This window comes from Nannospalax galili, unplaced genomic scaffold, assembly GCF_000622305.1.
Source record: "Nannospalax galili isolate Female #2095 unplaced genomic scaffold, S.galili_v1.0 scaffold247, whole genome shotgun sequence".
Lineage (NCBI taxonomy): Eukaryota > Metazoa > Chordata > Mammalia > Rodentia > Spalacidae > Nannospalax > Nannospalax galili.
The window spans coordinates 1,065,785-1,092,263 of record NW_008356952.1 but is presented as its reverse complement, the minus strand read 5'-3'; the positions used below and the strand labels follow the sequence as shown (position 1 = coordinate 1,092,263).

Here is a 26,479-nt window from a genome sequence, read left to right as displayed (position 1 = left end):
TTTTTTTTTTTTTTTTTTTTTTTTTTGCGGGGGGAGGTTACTTTGAAAAGAATATCTGTCACGGCCAGCATTTTCTACCTGAATAGGGACAGCAAAGTTATCTATCTATTTAGTTCTCTGTACTATTAGAAGCATTAAGTTTGGTGACTGGCTTAGCATTCTTTATGTCATTCAGAAATTATGATTATATAATTTGATGTGACTTGTTTTAATTCATAATGAACTCAACAGCCTTTTCAGTCTTGAAATCTCTGTTTTTCATTTCTGAAAATATTTTCTAGTGTGTCTTTTCTAATAATATCTTCCACGCACTTTTTCCATTCTGTCTGTATGGCTTTCTTATTTGTTAAATGTTCAAGTGTGTGAGCTAATTTATTTACCTGTCTTTTCTCTACTTTCTGTCACTTAACTGTTTTGTTGTAGTTTGTAGTAAACTTCCTCAAATTTATTTCAAATTGGATTTTAGATTTATGTTCTTTTTCATTCTCTAATTGCTCCCTTTTATAGTATTCTGTTCATGTTTTTTGAATATTCTCTTACCTCAGAAACATCCGTTGTACTTTCTAGTTACGGTTTCTTTGTGTTCCGCTCTTCTGCCATTGTACCTTCCTTCCTCCTTTTTCCTTTTCTGTTCTCTAGTTCCTCAATTTCTGGTTTCAGGATTTCAGCAAATATCTGGTAGGCATTGACTATGCAGTCACATAATAGGCATATCTGGTAGGCATTGACTATCCATTCACATTCACGGAATAAGCCAGCAGAAAGACTGGTATCCAGGGGAGGGAATTTCACATGCACAATTAATACATGGGCAACCCTAAAATAATACTATAATATCCTTTTTTCTTTGGGGTGAATGAGTTTCTCCAATATCCTGCCAGCTTTCAGTGTTCTTGCTTGGATAAGAACAGCAGCCAATCAGCACATACATTTTCACTTAAGCCATTTGTTTTCCATCCAGCATTGGACCTCTTTGTGCACTGTAGTGTAGCACCAGTTAAAGCACCTCCATTTTTATTTCTCCTGAAAACAAGTTTCTCTAAGGACTTGGATGAGAACAGACCTATCAGCGAGGACAATACATGAAGAATTTGGAGCCCTTACTCATATTTTTATACAGTTTTCTTGTCACCAGCTCTTCCCTCCTATCTTCTACACTTCACAGTGACCAGTCCCTGAGCCTAATGGACTTGGTTTTCATTGACTGCCACCTATCAGCCCTGAATGATTAGCTTTGATCTCTCTCTTATCAGCTACATCACTTATTATTCTTTTCGCTTTTAATCTTTATACTTATGCACCTGGTTTTAGCAAGAATAATGCTGGTGTTTCTCTTTTGAGATATGCTTGTTAGTTAGGAGATGGTCATATGGGAGAAGTGAGTGACAATATCTTTATTCTAACAGTTTTCTTGAAACAGGGCAGTCTGTCAATAGAGAAGAGTGTTAATTAAATCAGGATCCATTAAGAAGCAAATGGTTACAAGAATTTCTTCTGTATTTGCAACTCTCCAAATAAACTATGAACATGCTTTTGCATTATTTTGTCAAATAAAAAGCAAATCCCAACTTATGTCTGGGACACTAATCAAAGGGATTACTGAAAGAGGAAGGAAACAGACTACTGTAGTGGGGGAGCATCCAGCCTTAAGATCTACATATCTCAAAACCCAGCAGCAAAGAGTGTTTCTTTTGGAAGGAAGAATAGCAAGTCTAAAAAGAACTGAATGTCGGGAAATAGGACAAACAGATGGAAATAACTTGACATCCTAAGATCAGTTGGTACTGTATGGAGGGAATGCTGCTAACTTACACTGAGAATGGGTAACAATTCAGGGCTCTGGGAGAAAAAAGGCATAACTAAAACTTGGCCTGGTCATAGCATCAGGAATTTTGTCCAGATTGGCCAGTGAGTACAAGAAATTCAGACATTTGTGAGGCAAACATGGAAATTTGAATTGGTCTGGATTGTTAAGTAATCAAGAAGGTGCCCATGAGTTTTATCTGTGAGGAAAGCAAGTAGAAGAGGATTTCTACAGCCACGTTTGGCTTTCAAAATCACAAGGCTCAGTAAACTTTAATACTGCAAGGAAACCCTTTCTCCTCTCTCTTCTATCCCTGACCCAACAGAGGTATAGGGCACGGATGCCCCAAACTCCCCTTCCTTTTCCTTTGCCAGGCTAATTCTTACTCATATGCAGCATTATACACAAGAAGCACCTCTCCTAGGAAACGACCTCCCCAAATATGCTAGAACAGCATGTACCTTCTCTCGGTAGATTAATCACGTTGCATGAGCTATCTGCTTAGTTCTTAAGGACAGGACTGTATCTTATTCATCTTATATCCTCAGCACTTAGCTTATTGACTGAGATTCTGCAGGCTTTCTGTAAACAATGAAGAAATGTGTGATGGTTGCCATAGATGTAACCTTTCAAAGTCAGCCCGTTCTCACAGACAACTGAGAGGCAGGGCAACCTCCAGATCCTTGGGATTGTTCACAGGGCAATGATCCAGTTGCTTGATCATCCAATCCTTGTGGCTTTTTTAGATGCACTCTGTGCTTTGGTGGAAGAAAATACTATGCTGATTTTTCTTTTGCTCATCTTCTTAGCCATTTGGGAGAGAAAAAAAACATGCATTCAGGGTTGCAATTTTTTTAAACCAAATCATTATATTGTTCACATATTATTAACCAACACTAAATCTATAGCAGCCAATAATAATTGATCACACTGAAAAATATTCTTAAAGAGAAATGCGAACTTTTATTCTTCAAAAAGTATGGCAAGTCTGGCATAATTGTAGAGTTTAAGGGTTATAAGTTGGAAATGATGCAGTTTAACCCCATTATTCAAATTTTTTTAAAAAATTAAGACTCAGATGTAACATTGAAGTTTAGACAGATTCAGGAACTAACCATTTTTTTTGTTTCTTGTATAAGATTTTTTTTTTTTCACTAAAGCAGAGATGAATTTTGCTTTATTTCTTTGGTTACATAGAAGAATTCTTGAGGTAGCATCTGAAAGATGAAATGATTAGTAAAATCTGAAGTAGTTTTCCTTAAGTATTAAGCCCCAGAAAGAACCCAGAATTTTAAATGTAAGTAAACGCATTGTATACTATTTGTTTAGAGCTCCAAATGAAATACCTTTGAATGTAGTGATTGTGATCAAATGGCATGAAAAGGTCTTCACTATTAAAAATTGTGAATCATCAAAAGAGGGTAGAGGGAAATCTCTGTTACTTGATGAGATTCAGTCCTGGTGTTCTTGTCTTCAAATGAACTCCTTATCCAGGTGAGCTCTGATCACATTCCTCTATAGAGCCAGGCTGAAAATAGCAATTTGTTCTCAGGTATAGAGTTCTTTCAAGCTAGCAAGGCATAGTGGAATGTTATATCCCTTGTCTGATAAGTTTTGTGAGTGATGGCTAAGTTCTCAGAGTCAGGAAGTTTCTCTTAGTACTTCTAAGTGTTCAAATATTCAGTTACAGAGCAGAAATTAAGTTGGAACTGGATCTTTTACATGAAAAGTAGACATATGTCCGTGTTACAGAAAGATGCAGAGTATAGAAATCAGTTGTCATTGGCTTCCTAATTCTTCCTAGGCACAGGTCTACATCTTCATTCCACACACCCAAACTCCATACCTCTCAAATGACCTCCCTGACCTCCTAATGCTGACCTGATGACCATTAATTAGCATATGGCCTAAGTAGAACGAATGCTGATTTTCTTTAGAAAGGGAAAAGTCAACTGCCACAGCCAGAACAAGGTGTTTTTCTGTTGAATGTAAACCATTTCACAAAACACCATCATATGCTGTGAATACCAAGAAATAAGACTAACAAGACTTGTTCTCATGCCTAAACATGGACCACAGTAAGACATGTACCTAAACCAGGACACCAGCAAAGCATGTTCTTTTGATTGATGGAAGTAAGTACTGCTTCTCTACCCACTACAGCTCTTGATCCACTTTACTTCTGCCATCTGCTAGATAGAATGTAGAAATCCAATGATAGAATCATTCCCCTTGTCACAAGCTTTCAGCACAGAGAAAAGCCCTACTTTCCTTAAACTCTTTATAAGATCACCTCATGGCAAGTCCAGATCTCTCTCCCTATTGTGCCCCATGTTGAATTGTCTTTCTTATTGCAACAAACCATAAATCTAACTTTTTAACTATGCATGTATCTTGTTCATCATTGACTCATCGGCTTCAATGATCTAAAATAACTGAATGCAACTGAACATGGTGGCCCACATCTTTAATCCCAGCACCCAGGAGGCAGAGGTAGACAGAAGTAGGCAGATCTCTGTGAAATCAGGGCCATCCTGGTCTACATAGTGAGTTCCAGGCCAGCTGTGGCTACAGGGAGACCCTGTCTCAAAAAGAAAAAAAAAAAACTGAATGCAAAAGTTACTAGTTTGTGGAAGTATTAAGACTTGTTTTTCTCTTCCAACATGCATGCCTTGTTTTGATAAATGAAATGTCCCGCCCAGTTGTGAAGGTTAACATTCAGTAAAAAGAAGTAGAGGAAAGATTTACACAGAAAAATAGGAACCTCGGGACACCTTCCTGTCTTTACCTAGTGTTGTAGTAATAATGTCTACCTAGTGATTAGCATTCAGACTAGTAAATTACACTGAAATTTGAATTCCTAAGCAATGCATCCATCTGGACTGATCTACTGTTGATTCCATTATTGGCCCCCAAATAGTTTTGTGTGTGTCCTCCCAAAATTCTTGTGTTGGAAACTTAATGCCTTAAAGTTTCAGTGTTGGGAAATGAGGCCTAGTGAGAGATTGCTGGGTCTTGAGAAATAACCTTCCTCAAGAGATTAACCCCTTTCTAATTAACGGAAGACTGTGGTAATTCCCATATTCCCACAGGACTTAGTTACCACCGTAGTGGGTCATTCTGCCAGATGGTCCTTCCCTTATTTTGCCTTATTTGTCCATACCTGCATGCCCTTTTGCTTTCTACCATGAATTAAAGCAACATAAAGTCCCTGTGGTGACATGCTTTTAAATCTCACCCTGTAGAACTATGAGCTAAGATAAACTTTTCACTTATAAATTACCCAGTCTCAAATATTATAAAAATGGACTAAGGTCCCAACTAATTAAAATTATTAGTTTAATGGCTAATTAGCTCTTGCTATATTTTCATTTTTCTTTAATAGCAAAATAAAACTAAATCTATGGGGATTTAGTTGCCTAATTTCTTGATGGGGAGGTTGGATTACTGGGGCTGCATTTCAGGAGGGTGGTAACTTGCAAACTGCTTCTGTGCTGAGAAAAAGGAAATGGAGAAGGTGAAATTAGTCTTTGATTCCCAACATGTCCCACATGTCTCTGGCTCATAGAAAGTTGTAATATTTGGGCTGGAGAGGTGGCTCAGCGGTTAAGAGCACTGACTTCTCTTGCAGAGGACCCAGGTTTGATTCCTAGCACCCACATGGCAGCTATGAACCATCCTTAACTCCAGTTCCAGGGGAATCTGAAGCCCTCTTCTGATCTCTGCGGCACTGCACAACACGGGTACACTCACATACATGTAGGCAATACAGTCATACACATAAAATAAAAATAATAAAATATTTTTAAAAAAGAAAGTCGTAATACGTGGCCAAGTTTTCTATCCTGCAGCCCACCAATGTCAAATGTCTTAAGTAGAAGTACAAATAACAGTCAAAAATCCTGAGTTGCGTTCACTAGATGACTGAAGAGGCATGGAAGTCGCAGAAAAAGAAGGAGCTGCAGCAACAGCAGAATCTGCAATTGCACCAAAGAAAACAATTTATGGGTGGATTAATGAGATACCTGGATAAAATTTGAGTGAACTGCTTTATCAGTTTCTTCCTAAGGGGAGCTAGAATTAGGAATCTAGAAATGTTCCAGAAAGCTTTGGAGAAAGAAGGAGTTGAGTGGGAGTGGATATGACCAAAATACATTGTATACATGTATGAAATTCTCAAAGAATGAATAAAAATATTATATATAATTAAAAAGAGAAATAAAAGGGATGCACTATCCCATCTACAAAATGTTTGTTTGGTGTCTATCAAGGACCTATGTGGGTTGATGCACTAGAGATAAGGATGAAAGGGCAGTACCACAGTCTTCACTTTTACAGAGAGAATGGGAAAAGCAGGCATTCATATAACAAATGTACTGAGTTGAGTGGTAACCCGCAAAGAGACAACAAGCCCATGCCCCAACCAGAACCTGAGGAAGTGATCTGATGAGGGAAAAGGGTTTGTTCAGGTACATTCAATGATCTCAAGATGAGATCATCTCGGATTACTCAGATGGACTCAAAACTCAAAGATAAGCATCCTTAGAAGAAAAGATGACCCAGATGAAAAAGCCACATGAAAACAGAAGCAGAGATTGGGGTAACATGGCCACAGGTTAAAGAATACCCAAAACCACAAGAGCTGGAATTGGCCAGCAAGGATTTTTCCCCTAGAGTCTTCAGAGGAATCATGGTCCTGTCCATGCTACAAGTTTGGATCTGGCCCAAAGAATAAATGTATTTTAAACCATTCAGTTGTTGCAACTTATTAATGTAACCCTAGGAAGTTAGTCTAGCTATCATGCAAATGAGATACAATTAAAAGTTATAGCCTGGGGAAGAAGCAGAATCCCACAAAAGCAGACATCAAAGATACTTGATCTAAACGATGACTTCATAAGAGACAGTAGACAAAGATCGTGGACGATCCAAGAAGGCTAAATGGGTCCAGACCAAAAAGACAATTAAAAGAATAAATAAAAGAAGGCACTTTCCAATGTATTTAAATTTTGAGAGTCCTCATACTGAATTAATATGATATGTAAATTAAATCAAGTACTAATCAAAGAGCAAATTGATAGCAAGTTTCCTTACTTAGAAACCTTTCCCATAGGAGTGTGAGAGATGGCTTAGTGGATAAAGTGCCTGTAGCCCCAGTATCTATATAAAACAGCCAGGCAAGGTAATGTGCCTGTAACCCTAGCACTGACAGGGCATGTAAAGGAAGAAGGATCTCTGGGGCTCTCTAACCAGCCAGTCTAGCTGAAGTTCTGGATTCAGTAAAAGACACTGTCTCAAAATTAAGGTGGAGAGTCATAGAGGAAGACACCCAAAAGCCAACCCCTCCACACATCCACACATGCAAACACAAACAAGTCCCCCCCCAACCCCCACCCCCACACTTACACAGAGGGAGGAGGAAACATTTCCTATGAAATATCATATAACTAACATACTCCAACAAATAGTAAGAATAAATATAAAGCAGAACATTCCTCCCCCAGGCCCCCATGTTATTCCAAGCAGCTAAGAGTCAGGCCATCTGTCACAAATTAAGAGATACCACAAATGTCTTTTCACACACATACACACACACACACACACACACACACACACACACACACACACACACACACACACACACACACACACACACACACACACACACACACACACACACACACACACACACACACACACATATACACACACACAGAGGACTCACCCTGAAGCTGTGGGAGGCCACTGAGAAGCCCCAGTGACACCTGGACCAGGTGTGCAATAAGCCTCAGGCCCAACAGATAGGTAGGATAGTTCTCAGGAAGAGGTCTGGATACAAGAACCAGGACTGCCATAGAGTTAGAGCCAGACTGAATTATAACTTTTTAATTTCAAGGAAATTGTTTATTTTAAATCAGCCATCATCTAATGAATGTCTCATGACACCAGGTACTACTTTAAGCATTTTATATGTATTGATTCATTTAAGTCTAGAAGATCTATGAGGAATGTACTTTCATAATCTCATTTTATAAATTAGGAAACTAAAGTCAGAGAGCTAAAATAAATTGTAGATTTGGGGTTCATACCCAGGTTACCTAGCACTAGAATTCACCTTTGTTAATCACTGTGTTTTCCATAATCTCTCTAGTTTCCATTAAAACAGCAAAAATACCAACCACTTACACTGTTAAACTTCATTGAAAAAGGAGATGTCATTCATCAGTTTGATTTTACCACTAAAGAACTCTGGCCACAGAAGCAAGGGAACTTACCCCACTTCACACCAGCATTAAAACACAGAGCTTGAATTGGCTGCTAGGAGTCAGATTTCAGAGCCAGAGAATTAGCCACCACTCTAGAGACTTCACCTCCAGCTCTCTGCCTTTGTGCTAAGAACTCTTACTGCTTTTTCACAGTCTCAGTTTATTTATTGCTTCCCTCCCTCCACACCCTTAAAGTAATCTCTGCATTGAGTCTCCCTGAATAAGGAAACAATTTCATGCTGTTCTTCATCTGAACTGGAAACCTCAAGTAGAAATTTGTCTTTACTCCATCCATCTTGTCATGTTTTCCAAATAGCGATGATGAGATAGCTCTTGTTTAATTCTTGATAAGCAATAGCGCCTGTATGTATTAATTGTACATATTAGTGGAGTTTGGTGTGTATGGCAGCGTATGCATACAGCATTCACTGGTCAAGTCAGAGTAATTAGCATTTCTCTTTCATCAGTTTTTTTGGTTTGGAGCTTTTGAGTTCCTCTTCTCTAGATCTTCACAAAGTATAGAATAAGTTATTGCAAGCTTTAGTTATCCCCCACTGTGCCATGGAACAAGAGGACTTATTCTTTCTACATAACTGTTTCGGTACCCATTATCCATCCTCCCTTTATCCATCCCTACTACCTTTCCATTCTCTAATCATCACTATTCTGCATTCAGATTGACATTTTTAAATATTTTATTTAACGTTTATTTTATTCTATGTATGAGTGTATTGCCTGCATGTAAGTGCACCATGCCTATGCAGTGGCCACAGAAGTCAGAAAGGGTGTCAGATTCTACTGGAACTGGAGTTACAGACAGTTTAGCCACCATGTAGGTGCTGGGAATTGAACCCAAGTCTTCTGCAAGAGGAGCCAGTGCTTTTAACTGATGAGCCATCTCTCCAGTCTCCAGGCTGACATGTTTTAACTTCCACACATAGCTTGTTTCATTTAGCACAATATCTTTCAGTTCCATGCACTTTATGCAAATTACAGGATTTCCTTCTTCTTTGTGGCTAAGTAACATTCCATTGTGGATGTGCAGAATGTTCTATCCATTCATCTGTTGATGAGCACCAATGTCCTAGCTGCAGTGAACATAGTGCAGTTATTTTTTTTGTCCTTGTCTGGTTTTAGTACCAAAGTAATCTCCCCTCATATGTTTTTGTTGAGTTCTTACTATGCCCCAGACTCTGTTATGTGCTTTACCTCCACTATTCCAGTTAAGAGACTGTAGGTAGATTTAAAAACTTACCTTTATACTACAGATGAAAAAACTGAGGCTAAGGTATGTTAAAATGTCCTGAAACCTTACATGCCTAATGCTACCAGATCTTGAATTCTTGATTTTAGAGATTATTTTCTCTTAGTTACCCATTGGACCAACTGTTTTCTGCTTGGTGATAATCTAAGGATTTGTTGCAGTTGTTGTTGCTGTTGCTTGGTTTGTGTGTGACAGGATCAAGCAATGTAGGCCAGGCTAGTTTGGAATTCATGATCCTCCTGCCTCAGCCTCTCAAATGCTGGGACTATGGGTATGGACCACCACACCAGTGATGTTAATCTTCTTACGTTAGCCTTCTCCTATAGTGTATTCTGTTTTGGGGGGAGTGTCCCATGGGAAAGCCTCTCTCCTTTATGGAAAGAGGCTTTAATTCTATTGTTAAAAAGTAGCACCTAAGTAACTCATCTCCAAAGTGATGATTCACATCGTTTTGTGTGCCTACTCCTGACCCCCTTGGCACTGTATAATCTCTTTATATCTATTGACAGCAAATTTTTACCCTTAACACCAAAATCTGGCTCTGCCATGGGTTTAGAGACATGACAAGTCCGATTAAAGCATTACAAGCTCTAACGTTCAAAGTTTAGTGAAAGACACCAAGTTTCTCACAAGGGCAAGAAACCAGACTCATTAAAGAATGGAACAAGAAAAAAATGAAACTGTTGTTCAGCATAAAGGATTAAGAAAAATGTCTGAAAATCTTGTAAAATGTGGCTATGAGCTAAGTTAGGATATTGTCAACTCTCCTTTTGGAGTCTTAAAAATTAGTTTAGACCTATCTATTGGGGACAGTGTGATGCAGACCTAGCTCTATCCTTGCCCAAGGGCTGACAGATGGCTGGAATGACCTCCCAGCATCTCTCCCAACCCCACACTTCTGCTTTCCCATGTTTGTGGACCGGCTTGTTAGCTAGCTCAGATTTGCCCTTGCAAGTTAGTGAAGGAATCAAATGCTTAAAAGGAAGCAGGTAGATTCTTCCAAAAATAAAGCCTGTCTCCCTATTGCAGTTTCCATTAGATACTTGCTTCCTTAAATCACTAAGTATTTTTGGTCTTCTAGAGTTCCTTAACAGAACGAAGTTTACACAAGTGAAGATAAAATAAGTAATAAGTAAAACTTATCAAATAAGGGCTAAGCAAACCTCAGGGCTCCACAGCAAACCAAGAACCAAGATACAGAAAGAGGTAGACAGAACTATAATTGTGCCTAACTAGAAGTGGGCTGCAAGCTCCTGCCAAAGATGAGGCTGTCCCCTCTCTCAGATGAATTGCATTGTTCTTTTGATGAATCCAGAATTCCTATCAGGTACAAACACTGACCAAGGGATATTATACGTCCAGCACACTATACATCAGTGTGTTGGATAGCTTTAGTTGTCAACTTGACATACCTGAGTTGAAGGAGCCTCAATTGGGGAATTTCCTCCATTGGACTGGCCTGTGGTCATGTCTGTAGTGCACTTTCTTGATTGTTGGGTCATGTGGGAGGGCCCAGCACATTATGGGTGGTGCCACCCCTGGGCAGAGTGTTCTGTATTGTATAAGAAAGACTGAGCAAGGGTCAGGGAACAAGCCAGTAAGCAGTGTTCCTCCATGGCCTGTGCTTCAGCTCTTGCCTCTAGGTTTCTGACCTGAGTTCCTACTTCGGGCTCCCTCAGTGATGAACTGTAACCAAAGATATGTAACATAAAATAAACCCCAAGTTGGTATTGATCTGAGTGTTTTGTCACTGCAACTGAAGAACAAACTAGAGCAATCAGTAAAGGAAACAGACATGGCTTTTACCTTCCTACAAAACGCTGAACATGCAGTGAACACTTAGCAATTGCTCCTTCCCAAGAGGCCTACACTCCTGTGACAAATATGTCCCTACTGCTTTTCTGGGAAGTAAAAGCAAAAGTTCTTTATCCTCAAGGAGCTTACCTTCTGGCCAGGGGTGGTTGTATAATGAATAAGGCACAAAGTTCTCTAGGAACTGTGACCTGGAGGCCAGCCCTAACTGCTAAGCGTTCATGTGTCTATGGACATGAGAATGCTGAGTAGCTAGAGAAGGAATGTGTTGAGGAAAGGGGAGGCACCTGGAGAATATTCCACCTAGAATTCCCAAACACTGGGCTGCTCAAGGGTGGGGCACTGGCCTCCCCCATGTATGGGCCCTAGGTTCAATTCTCAGCACTGTAAAGGGGAGGTAGGGCTATCAAATGCTGTAAAAGCACAATTTCCTTATGTGGCATGAAAGAGGGTAGTTCATATCTGTCTCTTTCTTATAATTTTTCAAATTTTTATACAATAAACAACATAAAAAATTTTAATTCATCTCATTTTACCTTATAGCTTTAATGTGTTAGATTTTAACTACTGCTTGTAAACTAAGATCAAGTTCTATAACTCTGATGAGAATTGGAGCCTAAATTCAAGATCCAGTAAGAGTTTTACTCTGATGACATAAGCATTCAGTCAAATGGAAATGTGTTTAGTGTTACTGTATTCAAACAATATACTTGCCATGGTGACATGGATTTTCCCCACCTACACTATATATGAATTATAGGTTGGTTCCTGCACTATAGGTGGACCTGTGGCAGCCCAGCAGTATCTCCTGTCTGTCAGAGGAGACAGTTACTGATGTCCGTATTCCCCAAAATGCTTCCAGAACCCTGTTAGCCTTCTTACAAGAAGCCCACATCCAATACACGTAAGCATTCTTCTTCATTTGCTACAAAATTTAATTGTACTAAATTCAATTGAATGATTATTACATTTAGATTGTTTGTTTATCAAGAGCTTTTAACCAGGTTTTAAGTGGTATTTCATTATGACAAAATAAACGTGAGTATATTCGCCTTTGATGAGTATATTTGTCTAATGGGAAAGCACAGGTAAGAACCAACAGACTCATTGCTAGGGTTTTGTTGGATAGGAACATAGAAAGGTCAGGATGCTAAGGAAGAAAAGGGTCCCAGTGAGGAACTGGTTCAAGTATTCACTCATGGTGTCTAACCTAGAAAAAGAAAGAGGCAATCCTAGGAGGGACTATGGGGGGAAATGGAAGAATCTAGGAAGGTCTGAAGGTCTTTATATTGAAAACAAGTATAGTGTAACTGAAGGCAACAGATGAGAAGGACAGATATTTTGACAAAATATAAATAAAGGATGTTACAAATTCTAGGAAATAAAGTGTGTGGCTGGTGACAAAATTGAAGGGCTAGCCATGAAAGAGATGACTGAAGTGGGATTAGGGATGCAGATTGCTGAATCTAATGTGGACAAGACTGGAAAGGCTAGATCACCAGAGAATGATCATGGTGGTCTTGACTCTTCTTGGCTGATGGCAAGATCACAGGTGAAGAGTGTTGCTAAGAGTCAGAGGATAGCAGCAGGAACGGTATGATGCTAGAGGGAAAACAAGCTTGCCCTGGAAGTTAGATTGACAGACAACCTCAGACAGAACTCTGGCCTCGAGTCACAGGGACAGTTCTCTCAACAGCCTGGAAGGGGCAGGAAGATTGTTTACAGTGAAAGGCAATTCAGTGAGCATAAGGAAAAAAAGACATGCAGAGAAGGGGAGCCAGTAGAAGACCTAGGAAGAGGAAGAACTACGTAGTGAATTAATGAGACAGAAGGGCATAGCTTACTTGGCCAACAGGCATGACCGTAAATCACTACCATTGACAACCCCAGGAATGAGTTTGCTCTTCTAATTTTTTAAAATAGATTATTGCATGGTAAATAGGCAAACGAGTCCTTCATTATGCCTAGGAAGGCTGGGGCAGGGTGATAGCTGTGTGGGTCAATGGTGAGAAGCCTAGGTTCACAGGAAGGCTGGAACAAAGAATACAAAATGGCAGTGATGTTCCTGGTCCACACAAACACCAACCTACTGGAAAGATATATAAAATCTTCCTAAAGTACTGATACGCTTCTTGCAGAAAAATCCTTTATCTGTATCTCTAGAACAAAATCACAGCTGTGTATAAAACCATTGTTCATGTCATTCCTATTTTCATCGCTGCTGTAGTTGGAAGGCATGCTTTGATTCTTTGAATGCCTAGCAGGAAAGAGTTTGGTAATTATATCTATAGGTACTCAGCAACAACTCACATGCTTCATCAATTATTGTTCAGTAAAAAAGAACATACCAGTTGGTTTAACAAGTCTCTATTTCCTGCCATTAACTATAAGTCATGTGGAAATGATATAGAATAAAATACCACACTTTGTGTTGCAGAAAATAGAGAAAAAAAGTATTTTAAGTCAGTTGTCTCCTCATGAAGAACAATCATTTAAAATTACTCATTTTGTTAGTCCCAAGATAATAACACATAAGAGTCAATTAAATTCTGCAGGCACAGTAGGTAGAGATCATTTTAATTGACTTTTATTATTGTAGCCTGGGGTATTTTCAAAAGATTATCATTTACTCTGTAAAACTATACATAATGCATCGCTATAGTGATCTGTAAAGCAGAGGCGATGTGACTTGCTGTTTCTATGCCCCTAGGTGGTCAGCCCCTCTCAATGAGATGACTCATTCTGCCATTAAAAAAAAATCAGTCGTTTTATAAATACCTGTAAAAATTGGCAATGAAATTTCGTTTTTGAGAGTTCTGCCTTAGCCTGGGAATTGATAGGGAAGTCATTTTGTACTAAGTAATAACATCATTTGAAAAGTTTTTGATAGTTCTAGTTACCATTATAAAATGTTCCCAGTTGAAATAAAAATCACAGTCAGGGCCACTGAGATGGCTCAGTGAGTAAAAGTACTTGCTGCCAATTCTGACAACTTGAGATTGATCCCCAAGAACCACAGTGTAGAAGGAGAGAACAAAATATCTGTGGGTTGACCTCTGTCCTCCATACACATACCAGAGCATACACACACACACACACACACACACACACACACACACACATACACACACATATGTGTTCACACACACCTGTGACATAAATAAAAACATTTATTTCAAAATTTAATTATAGCAAGATTACTATATGCTGAAAAGCAAAAAAATCTTTAATTCATCTATACAGAGAAAGAAATAGATCTAAAAAGGATACACACACACACACACACACACACACACACACACATGCACACACACATGTGTTCACACACACATGCATGCATATACACATGCACGTGCACAAATAAATTAATAAGAAAGTACTCACAATCACTAAGAAAATACAACAGCTTGAAAGATCTTTTGGTACACCAGTTTTTTCATCAATATGCTGGTTTCCAGTTAACTACTTTTACAAGGAAAATAGGGCTGGGTTGCTATGTCAAAGAGTTTGTGTTAGGATCTAGTCTAAGTAACTGGACAGACCTGTATCAGTTTGCTGAAGCTACTGTAACAAGTAATCCCAGACCTTTTAAGTTGGGCACTTGGAAGGGGATTCTTGTGTAGACTGCTGGCTGTGAAAATCTATTGACATTTTTCCCCTAGTTTACTAGGATAGAAAAAAAGAGTCTGAGAAGTAGTTCTAGGAGGGAAACGTGCCTGAAGATGGCCTGCAGTAGCTTTTATAACTACATCTTCCCTAATCAAACTCACCACCTTCCTGACTCTCCAGATTCCCTCCAAGCAGGAGGAACTCTGGAAGTTGGCATAGAGCTCATTGGCTGTAGGACCTGCCTCAACGATATTGTAAAGTCAATTTATGCCATGCACCTAAACATCACAACTTCTTATTTTGGGGAAGAAAAAAAATACTAATAATGAAAATGTGTATTCTGACAAATTACAATCACTCACAGTTTTGAGCCACTGTAAGCAGCAGCCAAAAATATTTACCAAGGTTAGTACCGCCTCACCTCATCTTTATTTCTAAAATGTTTCCAGCCATAAAGTAGAAAATTAAAGGAAAGGAAGAGTAAGTCAATAATCTACTTCTGGTTGGGTGTTCTGTCTGTAGCAGGGACTCAGTAAATGATAAATAGATAAGCCCACAATGCCTGGTCCCTAAGTAAATTAGCTTCCTTCAATATATGTATATATTCGGGTGATTCTATTCATTAAGTGGCTTACACAGAGCAGCCTTGAACATCACTTAAACATGCCACATGTTCTTTTATATCACTTACACCCGTAGGCAGCAGGTTCTTTTAGAAGATAAAATGTGAAAGCAAAGCTTTTTAGCCACATGCAGCGGCCAGAAAACCACCAAAGATCTCTTTAACATCTTTAAATATTGCAAAGGAAAAAAGCACCTGTTTCTTCATGGCCCTCTAGTAAGTGGTGGCCAGTGAGTACTGGGAAGACATACCTGGAGCCAGTTCCACCCATAGCCACCAGCCTGGCATCCCTGGGCTAACCTGAACCTCCAGCTTCTAAATGCATTTACTTTTCAGAACTGAGTTTCTCTCCCTTGCATTCCTGGTGCTGTGGACAGAGAGACAGCTTGATCTGCCTCTGTGCATATCTTGATTAGTTTCCTCTTGAGAACTGAGGCTTCTTTCATCCTTTGTCTTTCCTGGGTCCAGCATGTGGGGTGATGGCATGAAAGCAGATGATAAAGACAGAGACAGGAGCAGATAGAAGCATCTGGAAAGAAAAGGAGAGGGAGTCCAGAAGCAGCCAGGGCTCAGTTTTCATCATGCCACACTGGACATGAAGTTGCAAGAACAGAATTTTCAGGTTCCCGTTCCAAGCTCAGATTCTGTCTTTGTGGTCTCAACAGAGAGACACCGGCACATCTGTAAGAAGGAGATTACAATAGGATCCAACACAAAGGGTTAGTAAGGAAGATCGTTCACATAAAATGCATAGCACAGTGCCTGGCCCCTGGTAAGCACTGTCTGTAAGGTTTGTTCACAGCCATTGTTCACATTTATAGTCGCTCACTCCACAGTGACTCTTACTACAGCACTGCTTTTGTTTGGGAGACATCTGCCTATAATTTCACACTTTAAAGTCAATACATCATTTATTTAACAGTTTGTATTTCCCAGGAAAAGAACATTTTTCTCAACATTTGGTATTTTTAGAAATGTTGGTCTCCACAGCCTTTTTCCTTTCACTCTGTGGAACACTGGGCTCTTTTTGCTATCTTTGTCTTTCTGCATCGGAGTTTGGGATATTGCCTGATCTCAGTTTGCTTCTCATCATGATTATTATTCCAAATCCAGGATCCTCATAGAAGATCTTCAGAAAGCACTGGAAAATGGAAGCAGCTTGCAAACCCAGAGAAAGAGAAGATCCCCATCTGAATACAACTATGAAGTTTATCACTCCTTAGAAGAAGTATGTTATCAAAGAAGTTTTATTGCTCGTTTTTGTTTGTTTGTTCATTTGTTTTTACAAATTCATCATTGTCACTAGGATTAGAGAGGATCATGGAAACAGAGACACGGGCTCTGTAACATACAGACTTCTTACATAGCCTAGACCCCTCTGTCTACTCACCTCTTCCACTGAGCATTTTACTGCTGCATAAGAAGTAGTGAGCCAGCAAGACAGCTTAGAGGGCAGAAGCACTTGCTGCAAAGCTTGGAAACCTGGGTTTCATCTGCAGGGCCCACAGGGTAGAAAGAGAGAACCTATCGCACAAACTGTCCTCTGACCTTCACAAGTGTAGGCCTACACACACATACACACACACACACACACACACACACACACAATGCTAAATAAATGTAACAAAACAATTTTAAAGGAGTAACAAAATAATTTAAATTTTACTAACTTTACCTAAACCAACTCCACAAAGGATTATAAAAGCCTTAACTAAAGCCATGGGAAGTAGAGCTAGCCAGAGTTAGAGGGCAGTGCTTTGGCTGGGGAGCACAGTAGAGTTTGATATTAGAGTTTGATAGTAGAGCTTGCACCCTTACAAAGCTGAGACTTCTCAACAGTCAGCCTGCATCAGTGATGGACCCTTGTACATGCTGTCAATGAATCCTCATGGAAAGCTGACAGCAGTCCCCTCCTCACTACCACATCCTTTACTCTTCCCTTCACTTGTTTTCCCTTAAATTTCAGCTAAAACACAAAAGTAGTTCTTTCTATTCTGCTGGGTTACACAGAGCCCTTCTGGTCACCAACTCCTAGTGCATCCCAAGCCCCCCAACACATGATTTAGTACCTTTGTCCATCCATACTTACATCACTGTATGATTGACTGATACCATCTCTACTAATAAGCTGCAAGTTCCATGAGGTTAGTTTTTCACATTCACCACTATCTCCCCAATGCAAACTAATAGTCTTACAAATAAAAAAGTTGTTGACAAAGTAAAAAAATACATGTGTTTTCCATGAATTTTCTACATTGAACAGAGGAATGCTAGCCGTACAACTAATGAGATCCTATTTCTTATTAGTAATGTTTTTGTTTCTTTGATGACAACTCCTCTCAAAATTTCTTTTGCTTATTTCGTGTCTCAACATACTCTGTAGAAGTCTGAAATTAAAAGAAATAGAAAGGTTTTAGATAATACATGAAAGTACATTAGAATGCCTTAGAAATAAAGCCAAATCTCAAAAATAGATGTAGATAGTCATGTACATATATGGGTAGGTATACACATATATGGAGCTCCTGCTTATTAGATTAAGTGAGAATATAAGGAAAATATATGAGTACTTTCTAAAATATATGTATGTATCCTTTTTGCACAGACCCTCTTCACAACTTGGAACAGCAGGGCACTCCCATGTGACTTCCTTATTCCTTGCACAGGGCTTTTAAGTCAGAAATGTCACCCATCTCTCTAAGTGCCTTATTCATCCATCTCCAATATACCTTCTCCTGGTGACAGATAAGTGTGTGTGAATGGACTGATGCAAATGTGCACTATCTCTAGAGGAATTATACAAAATATGCCCTCCAGAGTGTGACTCAGTAAAGTAACCTTTAAATGCAAAAGATACTGCCTTTTTCTGAGTAGTTTCTGTTCCATGGAAAATTATAATATCTGAGGCTTTAATAACACTTTCATTTGGATGGTTTACCAGAAGCTGATTCATTTTTTTTCCTTTCCTCTTAAATGCTTGTATGAAAATGAAAATAAATTTGGATTTCCAAAAAAGAAACCAGAGCACACCAGTTAATGTGATGTTATTAGCAGGTGATAGTAAAAGGCATCTTTTAAAGAGGTGGCTATGAAAAGACATAACCTACTGCCTTTAAATGAAGAAAATAAAATGTAATCTTAGGTATGGTAAAGACAATTAAAAGCAGGTGATTGGGGTTTTGTTTTGTTTTTCCTTCTGCTTTACTCTGCGTGTGCTCTGAATTCTGAGATCTACTGCTGTCTTTTTGTTGCCTTTTGTTCTTTAGAGCTCCACTGTTGGGAGGGAGCCTGACATAATTTTTATTTATCTGCTTTCAGATTCAGAGCTGGATGCACCATCTGAATAAGACTCAGTCAGGCCTCATTCGGATGTTCTCTATTGGAAGATCGTACGAAGGAAGGCCTCTCTTCGTTTTAAAGGTAAAAAAGAATAAATTGTTAATGTAAAATAGCATTTTCACTTTGACTTGTAGGGAAAAATGAAATGATCTTTCAGAGTCCCATATTTAACATTATCTTGATAATTTAAGGCGGGGGGAACCTTGGATTTTTGTGCCCTGCCTAATGCGGTTTTTGAATATTCTAGGAAATACTGTTCGTGAGATATTCAGTTCTTGATGGAAATTGCTTGTGAACTGTTGCTACTTATGATGAACCAGTCAAAGCTATATAAATGTAGAGGAAGTTTGGCTTTATTCCCCTCCCTTAACCCTGCCTCCTCTTCCAGATACTGGCCTCAGTTCTCTCTCTCTTCTTTTTTTAAAAATATTTTATTTATTATTTTTATTTTATGTGTATGAATGTATTGCCTGCATGCATGTGAGTGCACCCGTATCATGCAATGCTGTGGAGGTCAGAAGAGGGCTTCAGATTCCCCTGGAACTGGAGCTAAGGACAGTTCGTAGCCGCCATGTGGGTGCTGGGAATTGAACCCGGGTCCTCTGCAAGAGCAGTCAGTGGTCTTAACTGCTGAGCCATCTCTCCAGCCCCTCTCTCTCTCTCTCTTCTTAATCAAGCTTCTAGTAGGATTTATCTTCTTCATCATCTACTTCCTCACCTTGCCTTCAGACTTTGATCCTCTGGCTTTTATCCCCAGGCCTCTTGCTCAGGTCAAGTTCCTCTTGCTCAGGTCAGCGATGACCCCCAGGTGACTCTTCTCTGTACTGTCTGGCCATTCCCTCGGTCACATTCACTGACTTCTCTTCCCTTACCCTTGCTGAGGTTCTGGAAATTCCTACTCTACCTTCATCTCTGCTGTCACTCTGCAAACTCCTTCTAAATACCTCTATTCCATGGTTATGATCATCCTAGATCTTTTATCTACTCTCTGGACTTTAAATTCATGCAAGACAACCTTACCTGGATATTCACAAAAGTATCTCAGACTTAGGCCAGGCCATTCCCTTCCTAGTTTAGAAACATCAGTTTCTTCTTGAACTTCTCTTCTGTATTTTAGCCACTCACTTTCAATGTACCACTAAAGGCTGACCATTCTTTAGGAGCACTCCCACCTTCTTGTCTCCTCTGCTGCTGCCTGAACTTAGCTCTGTGTCTGTTCTCCCTGGACTATTTCAACAGTAACTTCAGTGCTGAGCTTCCTTTGGAGCCCCCATCCTTGACCTTCTTATTCTGTAACCCATCCTCCACACTGCAGTGAGTGTGAGCTTTCCAAAGCAAGCACATATACATGGAGAGGGAGGGAGGGACAGGGAGAGAGAGAGAGGAAGGGAGAGAGAGAGAGAGAGAGAGAGAGAGAGAGAGAGATCTCATAGAATACAAGGTACAGCTGCCTCTCTTTCACACAGCACCTAGGGACTCCATCTGTTCTCTGCCTCTGAATTTAGCTTCATACACTGCTCCTTCCTCCACCTACTGGTGCAATTCCTCAAATGCAGTGTCCTTACATTCCCTTTCAAGCTTCAGATGTCTTCCTCTAACTTGTCTTCCAAGCAAGCTTCCAGTCTTGCTTACTCAAGCTTCCTTTTATTTCCAACACCCCCCACCCCCCACCCCAGAAATTCAACAAAGCATGCCATGTTTGTAAGGAAACTTGTGGATATTAACATAATGAAGGTTGAATGGATTGTTCCTGTCCTGCCCACCAAGATGTAAATTCCTTGAATCCCAGGACTGGGCCTAAAGTCTGACATTAAGAAACACTTCTTAAAATGTTAGTTGAAGGAATTTGTGAATGAAAACAGATCCTTTATGAATATGTCAAGTGCTACCTATTGATGACTGGGTTAGAAACCAGGTTAAAAGCAATATTCATGTAGTCTGGGTTTTTGTAATTTGTACCTTGATTCCACAGATCAAATTTGATGTTTCTATTTTTTTAGTGTTCTAAGGTTTGGCTTTACTTGCCTGTAAAGACACAGTCCTTAAGAAATATTCCTTAGAACATTATGATTCTTTGGGATGGGTGTGGGAAAGAGGGAGAGGAGGAAGGCGGGAGAAGGAGGAAATTTCACATTTCAATTAGTTATGTATGATATTAAAATGAAGAAGCAATGCTATTTTAGAAATTTCCCTTTTCCTTCTGTATTTTTTAGTTCTTTGATTGCAATTAGGGAAATAAATTCATCATTCCTACATAAACAAGACTGGATTTCCAAAGTAGATAGGAAATCTCTTTATGTTTTTAATATGTTACCCAATAAACAAAGCCATAATGAAGAATTATGCTGAGCCCGTATTAAATTATGCTGGTCAGTGAATCCAAAAACAAAAGCCTGAGTTGGTTACTCTGAACATTCTTGTTTTCAGCTGGGCAGAAAATCACGAGCATACAAAAGAGCTGTCTGGATAGACTGTGGCATTCATGCAAGAGAATGGATTGGTCCTGCCTTTTGTCAGTGGTTTGTAAGAGAAGTAAGTTAAACCCTTTACAAAGTGTCCACTTCAGCTAGACCTGAGCTGCACGAGTTTTTATCCCACTCAAGGAACAGGGATTTGAAACCAGCAATACCTGACTGAAAGATAATGACACCTTGGTTCCATAGGCTGCTTTCATGTTTATGGACTCCTCTAAATCCCTGGCTCAGTATCCTCACCTCTGCCCTCAAAAGGTAGAATTATCAGCCCCAATTTAAAAAAAAGAATCTGGGGATCTGGGAATGTAGCTTAGATAGTAGAGTGCTTGTGTCTAGCATACACAAATTCCTGAGTTTGAACCCTAGCACCACATAAATTGAGCATGATGGTACACAGCTCTAAACCTAGCACTTTGAAGGTGGAGGCACAAGTTCAAGGTTATCTACATAGAGAGCTACAACGAGAGTTCAAAGCCAGTCTGGGCCACATGAGACCCTCTCTCAAAAAAGAAGAAAAAAGTCTAGGGCTCAGAGCTTTTATGAATTTGGGACAAATTAAGAACCAACCACAGCAGTAAGTGTGTTTGTTAAGGTCTAAAGTGTAATTTGTGGTGGTCTAGGGCAATTATCCAAATTATCCAGCTCAGAAAGCTCTTCACCATTTCACGTCCCTTTCAAAATTGCCTCATGCTATAGCAAATAAAAATGTAAATGAATGGTCACTTATGCCCTCCTGTTCTAAATCTGTAGTTCTAAGAGCAAAAGATCTTCACTGTGGGCATACATCACACTCTCAGTTGCTTCTAAGGTAGTTGATGACTCACGTGACTTTTCATTTTCCAAATACTTTGTCTAACTCTTGAGCCCTCCTACCTAGTGTACCGAGTGGAACCCCAAGACTTAGCCCAAAGATGGGTCTGCACCTCAAGAATTTAATGACTTTCATTGTTGGTTGTTTTAATCTTGACTTTAGATTTGGAGAATGGGGGTTTAAAAGAAAGCAAATCACTAAACGTAGCAAAAGTGAAGGAGTCTGGGGAAATGAAGTTTCTTAGCCACACATTTCTTCAGTCCTGTACTTAATGAAGCTATTAAGGATGCAAAAGATATGCAAATATATTTCAGTTCTATTCTACTGTGTTTTATGTGGAAATTATGTGTCTTTGAGGACTCTCCTAACTACCACAAAAAATATTTCCTAAGTATTTAAGTGTACTAAATCTGCAAAGTCTGTCCTTGACTACCAAACCTTACAAAACTCTAATTAAATATTGGTTAATAAACTGTTCATACTCAAATTATTGAATAATCCATGTTCCTTTAAATATCAGTTGACCCTGGTAAAAATAAATGCAAAAGCTAATAAAAATTATTAGTGCTATTAATATATCAATTACTCAGGGTTTACTTTAACAACATCATATCTGTTGTTTCAAATTTGGGTGCAGGGCAACAATCAGAAGTAGACAAGAGGAGGCCTAGATGTCATTCACCCTAGTATCTTTGCAGACAAAACAAGGCCACAAAAGTGTGACAGCCACATGGTAGCAGTAATTAGCGCAAGTCAGTATTTCATAGTGTGCTTGTTATCATATAGTTGAACATCACGAGTCATCAGGGAAATGAACATTAAAACTACTTTGAGATACCACTTCACCCCAGTTCATGGCTAATATCAAGAAACCTGACAACAAATACTGTCAAGAATGTAGGGAAAGAGGAACCTTGCTCACTGCTGGTAGGAGTGCAAACTAGTAGAGTCACTATGCAAATCAGTGTGGAAGCTTCTCAAAAATAAACTAGCATATGACCCAGCTAGTCCACTCCTGGGCATATACCCAACCTACCACAGACATACTTGCACATCTGTGTTTATTGCTGCTCTATTCACAATATGAAGGAAGTGGAATCAGCCTAAATGATGAATGGATAATGAAAATGTGGTACATATACACGGTGAAATTTTATTCAGCTGTAAAGAGAAGTGAAAATATGAAATTTTCAGGAAAATGGATGAATCTGGAAAATATAATATTAAGCAAAGTGATCCAAATTCAGAAAGAAAAAAATATACATTCTTTTTCATATGTGGATCCTAACATGGAGAGAGAGAGAGAGAGAGAGAGAGAGAGAGAGAGAGAGAGAGAGAATGTGAGAAAAGCCTAAAACTCTAGACAGAAGATGAATGGAGGGAAAAAAATAGAAGTAAGGACAGGGTGGGCAAAAGGCACATGGAATATAAAAGAGGAAAAAAAAACTGGAGAGAGGGTAGCAAGGGGGAGTCAGGAGTAGCAGGGGTCGGGGGAGAGGAGGGGAAGGAGAATCCGTGAAGATATCTAATGGCATAACAATAGCTAACAGTTTGTATGCTGATATAAAATGTTTTAATTGAAAAAACAATGTGTAGAACAAATGAGGAAAGCACTCTATATCGACCTCTGGCTTCCACAAGCATGTTCACACACATTCGCATGCACCATACAAACATGTCCACACAGAAGCATAAAAAATAATTTGAATATCCTTGCCACAGTTAAGAATATATCCATATTCTACCAAATGTTTAAAGATGAGTTAGTATCAGTTCATATTCTCCCCTTCATAAAATAGAAGAGAAAGGAACACTTCCAATTCATTTTATGAAGTCTGATACCAAAACCAGATAGAGGCAATACAATAAAAAAGCTAAAGGCCAACATCATTCATGAATATGGACAAAAAATTCTTTAAAATATTATTAAATAGAATTTAATAATCTATAAGAAGAATTTTTCACCATGACCAAATGACATTTATTTTAGGTGTGCAAGCCTGGTTCAATACACAAAAATTAATCAATACAGTTCACCATAGTAACAGCTAAAGGAGAAAAATCACTTGACCTTGTCAATTGGTACAGAGAAAGCCCTTGACAAAATTCAACACATCTTCATGATAAACACTCCCAGAGAAAGAAATAGAGCAGTTTTCTAAACTTTAAAAATTACTTCTGCCAAACACCATAATTAATAGAAAACAACCAAATGCCTTCTCCCTAAACTTAGAAATAAGCCAGGAATGTCCACTTTCACCTCTCTAAGGTAACAATAGTGCTGGAAGTTCCAGCAGGTGCCATCAAGCAAAATAAAGAAAGAAAGGGCATATAAGATGGAAAAGAATAAAATTATCTCTGCCTGCAGATGATGTGTTTTTTCTACCTAAAAGATACCAAGAAATTGGGGCTGGAGAGATGGCTCAGCAGTTAAGAACACTGGTTGTTCTTGCAGAAGACCCAGGTTTGAATCTCAGCACCCACATGGCAGCTAACAATTGTCTGTAATTCCAGTTCCAGGGGATCCGACAGCCTATTCTGTCCTCCACGGGCATTGCACGACATGGGTGCACCTACCTAGATGCAGGCAGTACACACATATATGTAAAATTAATAAATAAAATATTTTTTAAAAAAGATTCCAAGAAATCTACAGAAATATTCTGTAGGACTAATGAGTGGGTTTTTAGGGTCATACAACACAAGAGAAAAATACAAAGTCGATTATATTGCCATATAATAGCAAAAAACACATTGACAATGAAATATTTAAAAATAATAAATATAGTTACTCAAAAGAGAAAAGTAGGTCTAAATTTAACATAACCTGTGCTTGTATTTTATGTTGAAGATGAAGATTACAGAAATGCTGGTTAAATAAGTGAAAAGAAATCTAAATAAGGAAATATTTATTCATTGGAAAACTTAAAGATATCAATTCTTGGGGTTTGAGAAATGGTTCAGTGGTTAAGAGTACTACGCTCTTGCAGAAGACCCTAGTTTGGTTCCTAGCACCCACTTGGATGCTAACCACCATCCTTAACTCTAGTTTTCCAAGAGATACAATGCCTTCTTCTGGCCTCTGCAGGCATTTCACACATGGGTGCACTTACATACACACAGGCAAAACACTCATATACATAAAATAAATAAATAATTTAAGAATATCAATTATTCCCATATTAATATTCAAATTTACCATAATTCATATCAGAATTACACCAAGTTTTTTCATTTCATTTATTTATTTTAATTTGCTTTTATTAAATTTTGATGTTTTTCATACAGAATATCGCAAACCATCTGAATCATCTTTATAGCCCCATCTCCACCAAACTCCTCCCATAGCCCCTGACTGGAACTCAAATACTCTGTCCTAGGTGTTAAGGCCCACTGTATCAAGTCAGTGTCCCCAGACATTCTCCAGTGCAAGTTCATCCACTTGCGATCTAGTCAGATTCCTCTCTTCTATCTATCTAAACACCTATTATTTTCTATTTTTTTAGCAGAGCATAGGGTGGTGGTTTATTTACAGAGAAGTGGGTACCCCCCATTTATGGCTGCACTGGAAAGTCTACACTTAAATATAGATCCTGTGACTTCCTGACAGAAGAAAATGGTGAGAGAGGTGCCTCCTGGCATTCTTGGCTTATATATCCTTAGCCCCTCCCCCACATGCAGCTAAGATCCACTGATTGGGTGGGAGGAGTAACTGACTGCCCCCTCAACTCCTTGATGAGTGTGGGAAGGAGGTGTGACTATAGCTTGCTGGCATAGTGGTCGGAGGACACTTCCAGTTAACACTCCACCCCTTCTGCTAGCTCTTACATTCTTTCTGCCAACCTCCTCTGCAAAAGTCCCTGAGCCTTGGAGGGAGTGGTAGGTGTGGGATGATCTTCCTCCTTTTGTGGCAAGGCACTGAACTTCTGGGTCTCTGCATAGTCAGTTTTCCATGGGTTGTTGATCCACTTCAGTGGAATTCCATCTACTATAAAAACACAAACAGCAAGAAGCAAGAACATTTAAAGAGTAGCTGCTATAATAACTTAATCTATGGGTGTAAACACAAACACTTGGATGGTACTTTAATAATGCATCACATCCATCTAACAAAACAATTGCAGTGACTTCCCACTGGGGCCTATATTCTCCCCTGCCACAGGGCGTTGGCCTGGTCTACAGTACCAGAGGTATGTTCCACCCCTAGGAGTGGGCATTATACCCAATCAAAAATTTGCCAGTTGTACATACACTAGACACTCCACTACTGCACCAACAGGAGCATCTTGCTTGGTATGTTGATAGTGCAACATGTGGGGTCCGTTGTTGAGCAGAATTATAGGGGACGATTCTCCCCCAGTCATCTGCATATTGCCTTTTGGCAACAGCAAGGTATTTTTATAGGTAATATTATTCTAAAATCTATAAGCAAAGATGAACTAAAAAAACAAAATAATGAAGAGGTAGAATCATTCTAC

At 39.1% G+C, this 26,479-nt stretch overlaps 1 protein-coding gene across 1 annotated transcript in view; it reads left to right on the top strand.

Annotated features, from left to right (window-relative positions):
* Cpa6 (carboxypeptidase A6) overlaps positions 1-26,479 on the top strand; it is a 339,815-nt gene that overhangs the window by 208,518 nt on the left and 104,818 nt on the right. Inside the window, exons 3-6 of the mRNA XM_008854783.2 lie at positions 11,926-12,050; positions 16,491-16,605; positions 18,696-18,797; positions 21,144-21,248. Of these exons, the coding sequence (XP_008853005.1) occupies positions 11,926-12,050; positions 16,491-16,605; positions 18,696-18,797; positions 21,144-21,248 (447 nt within the window). The remainder of the gene's footprint in view (positions 1-11,925; positions 12,051-16,490; positions 16,606-18,695; positions 18,798-21,143; positions 21,249-26,479) is intronic.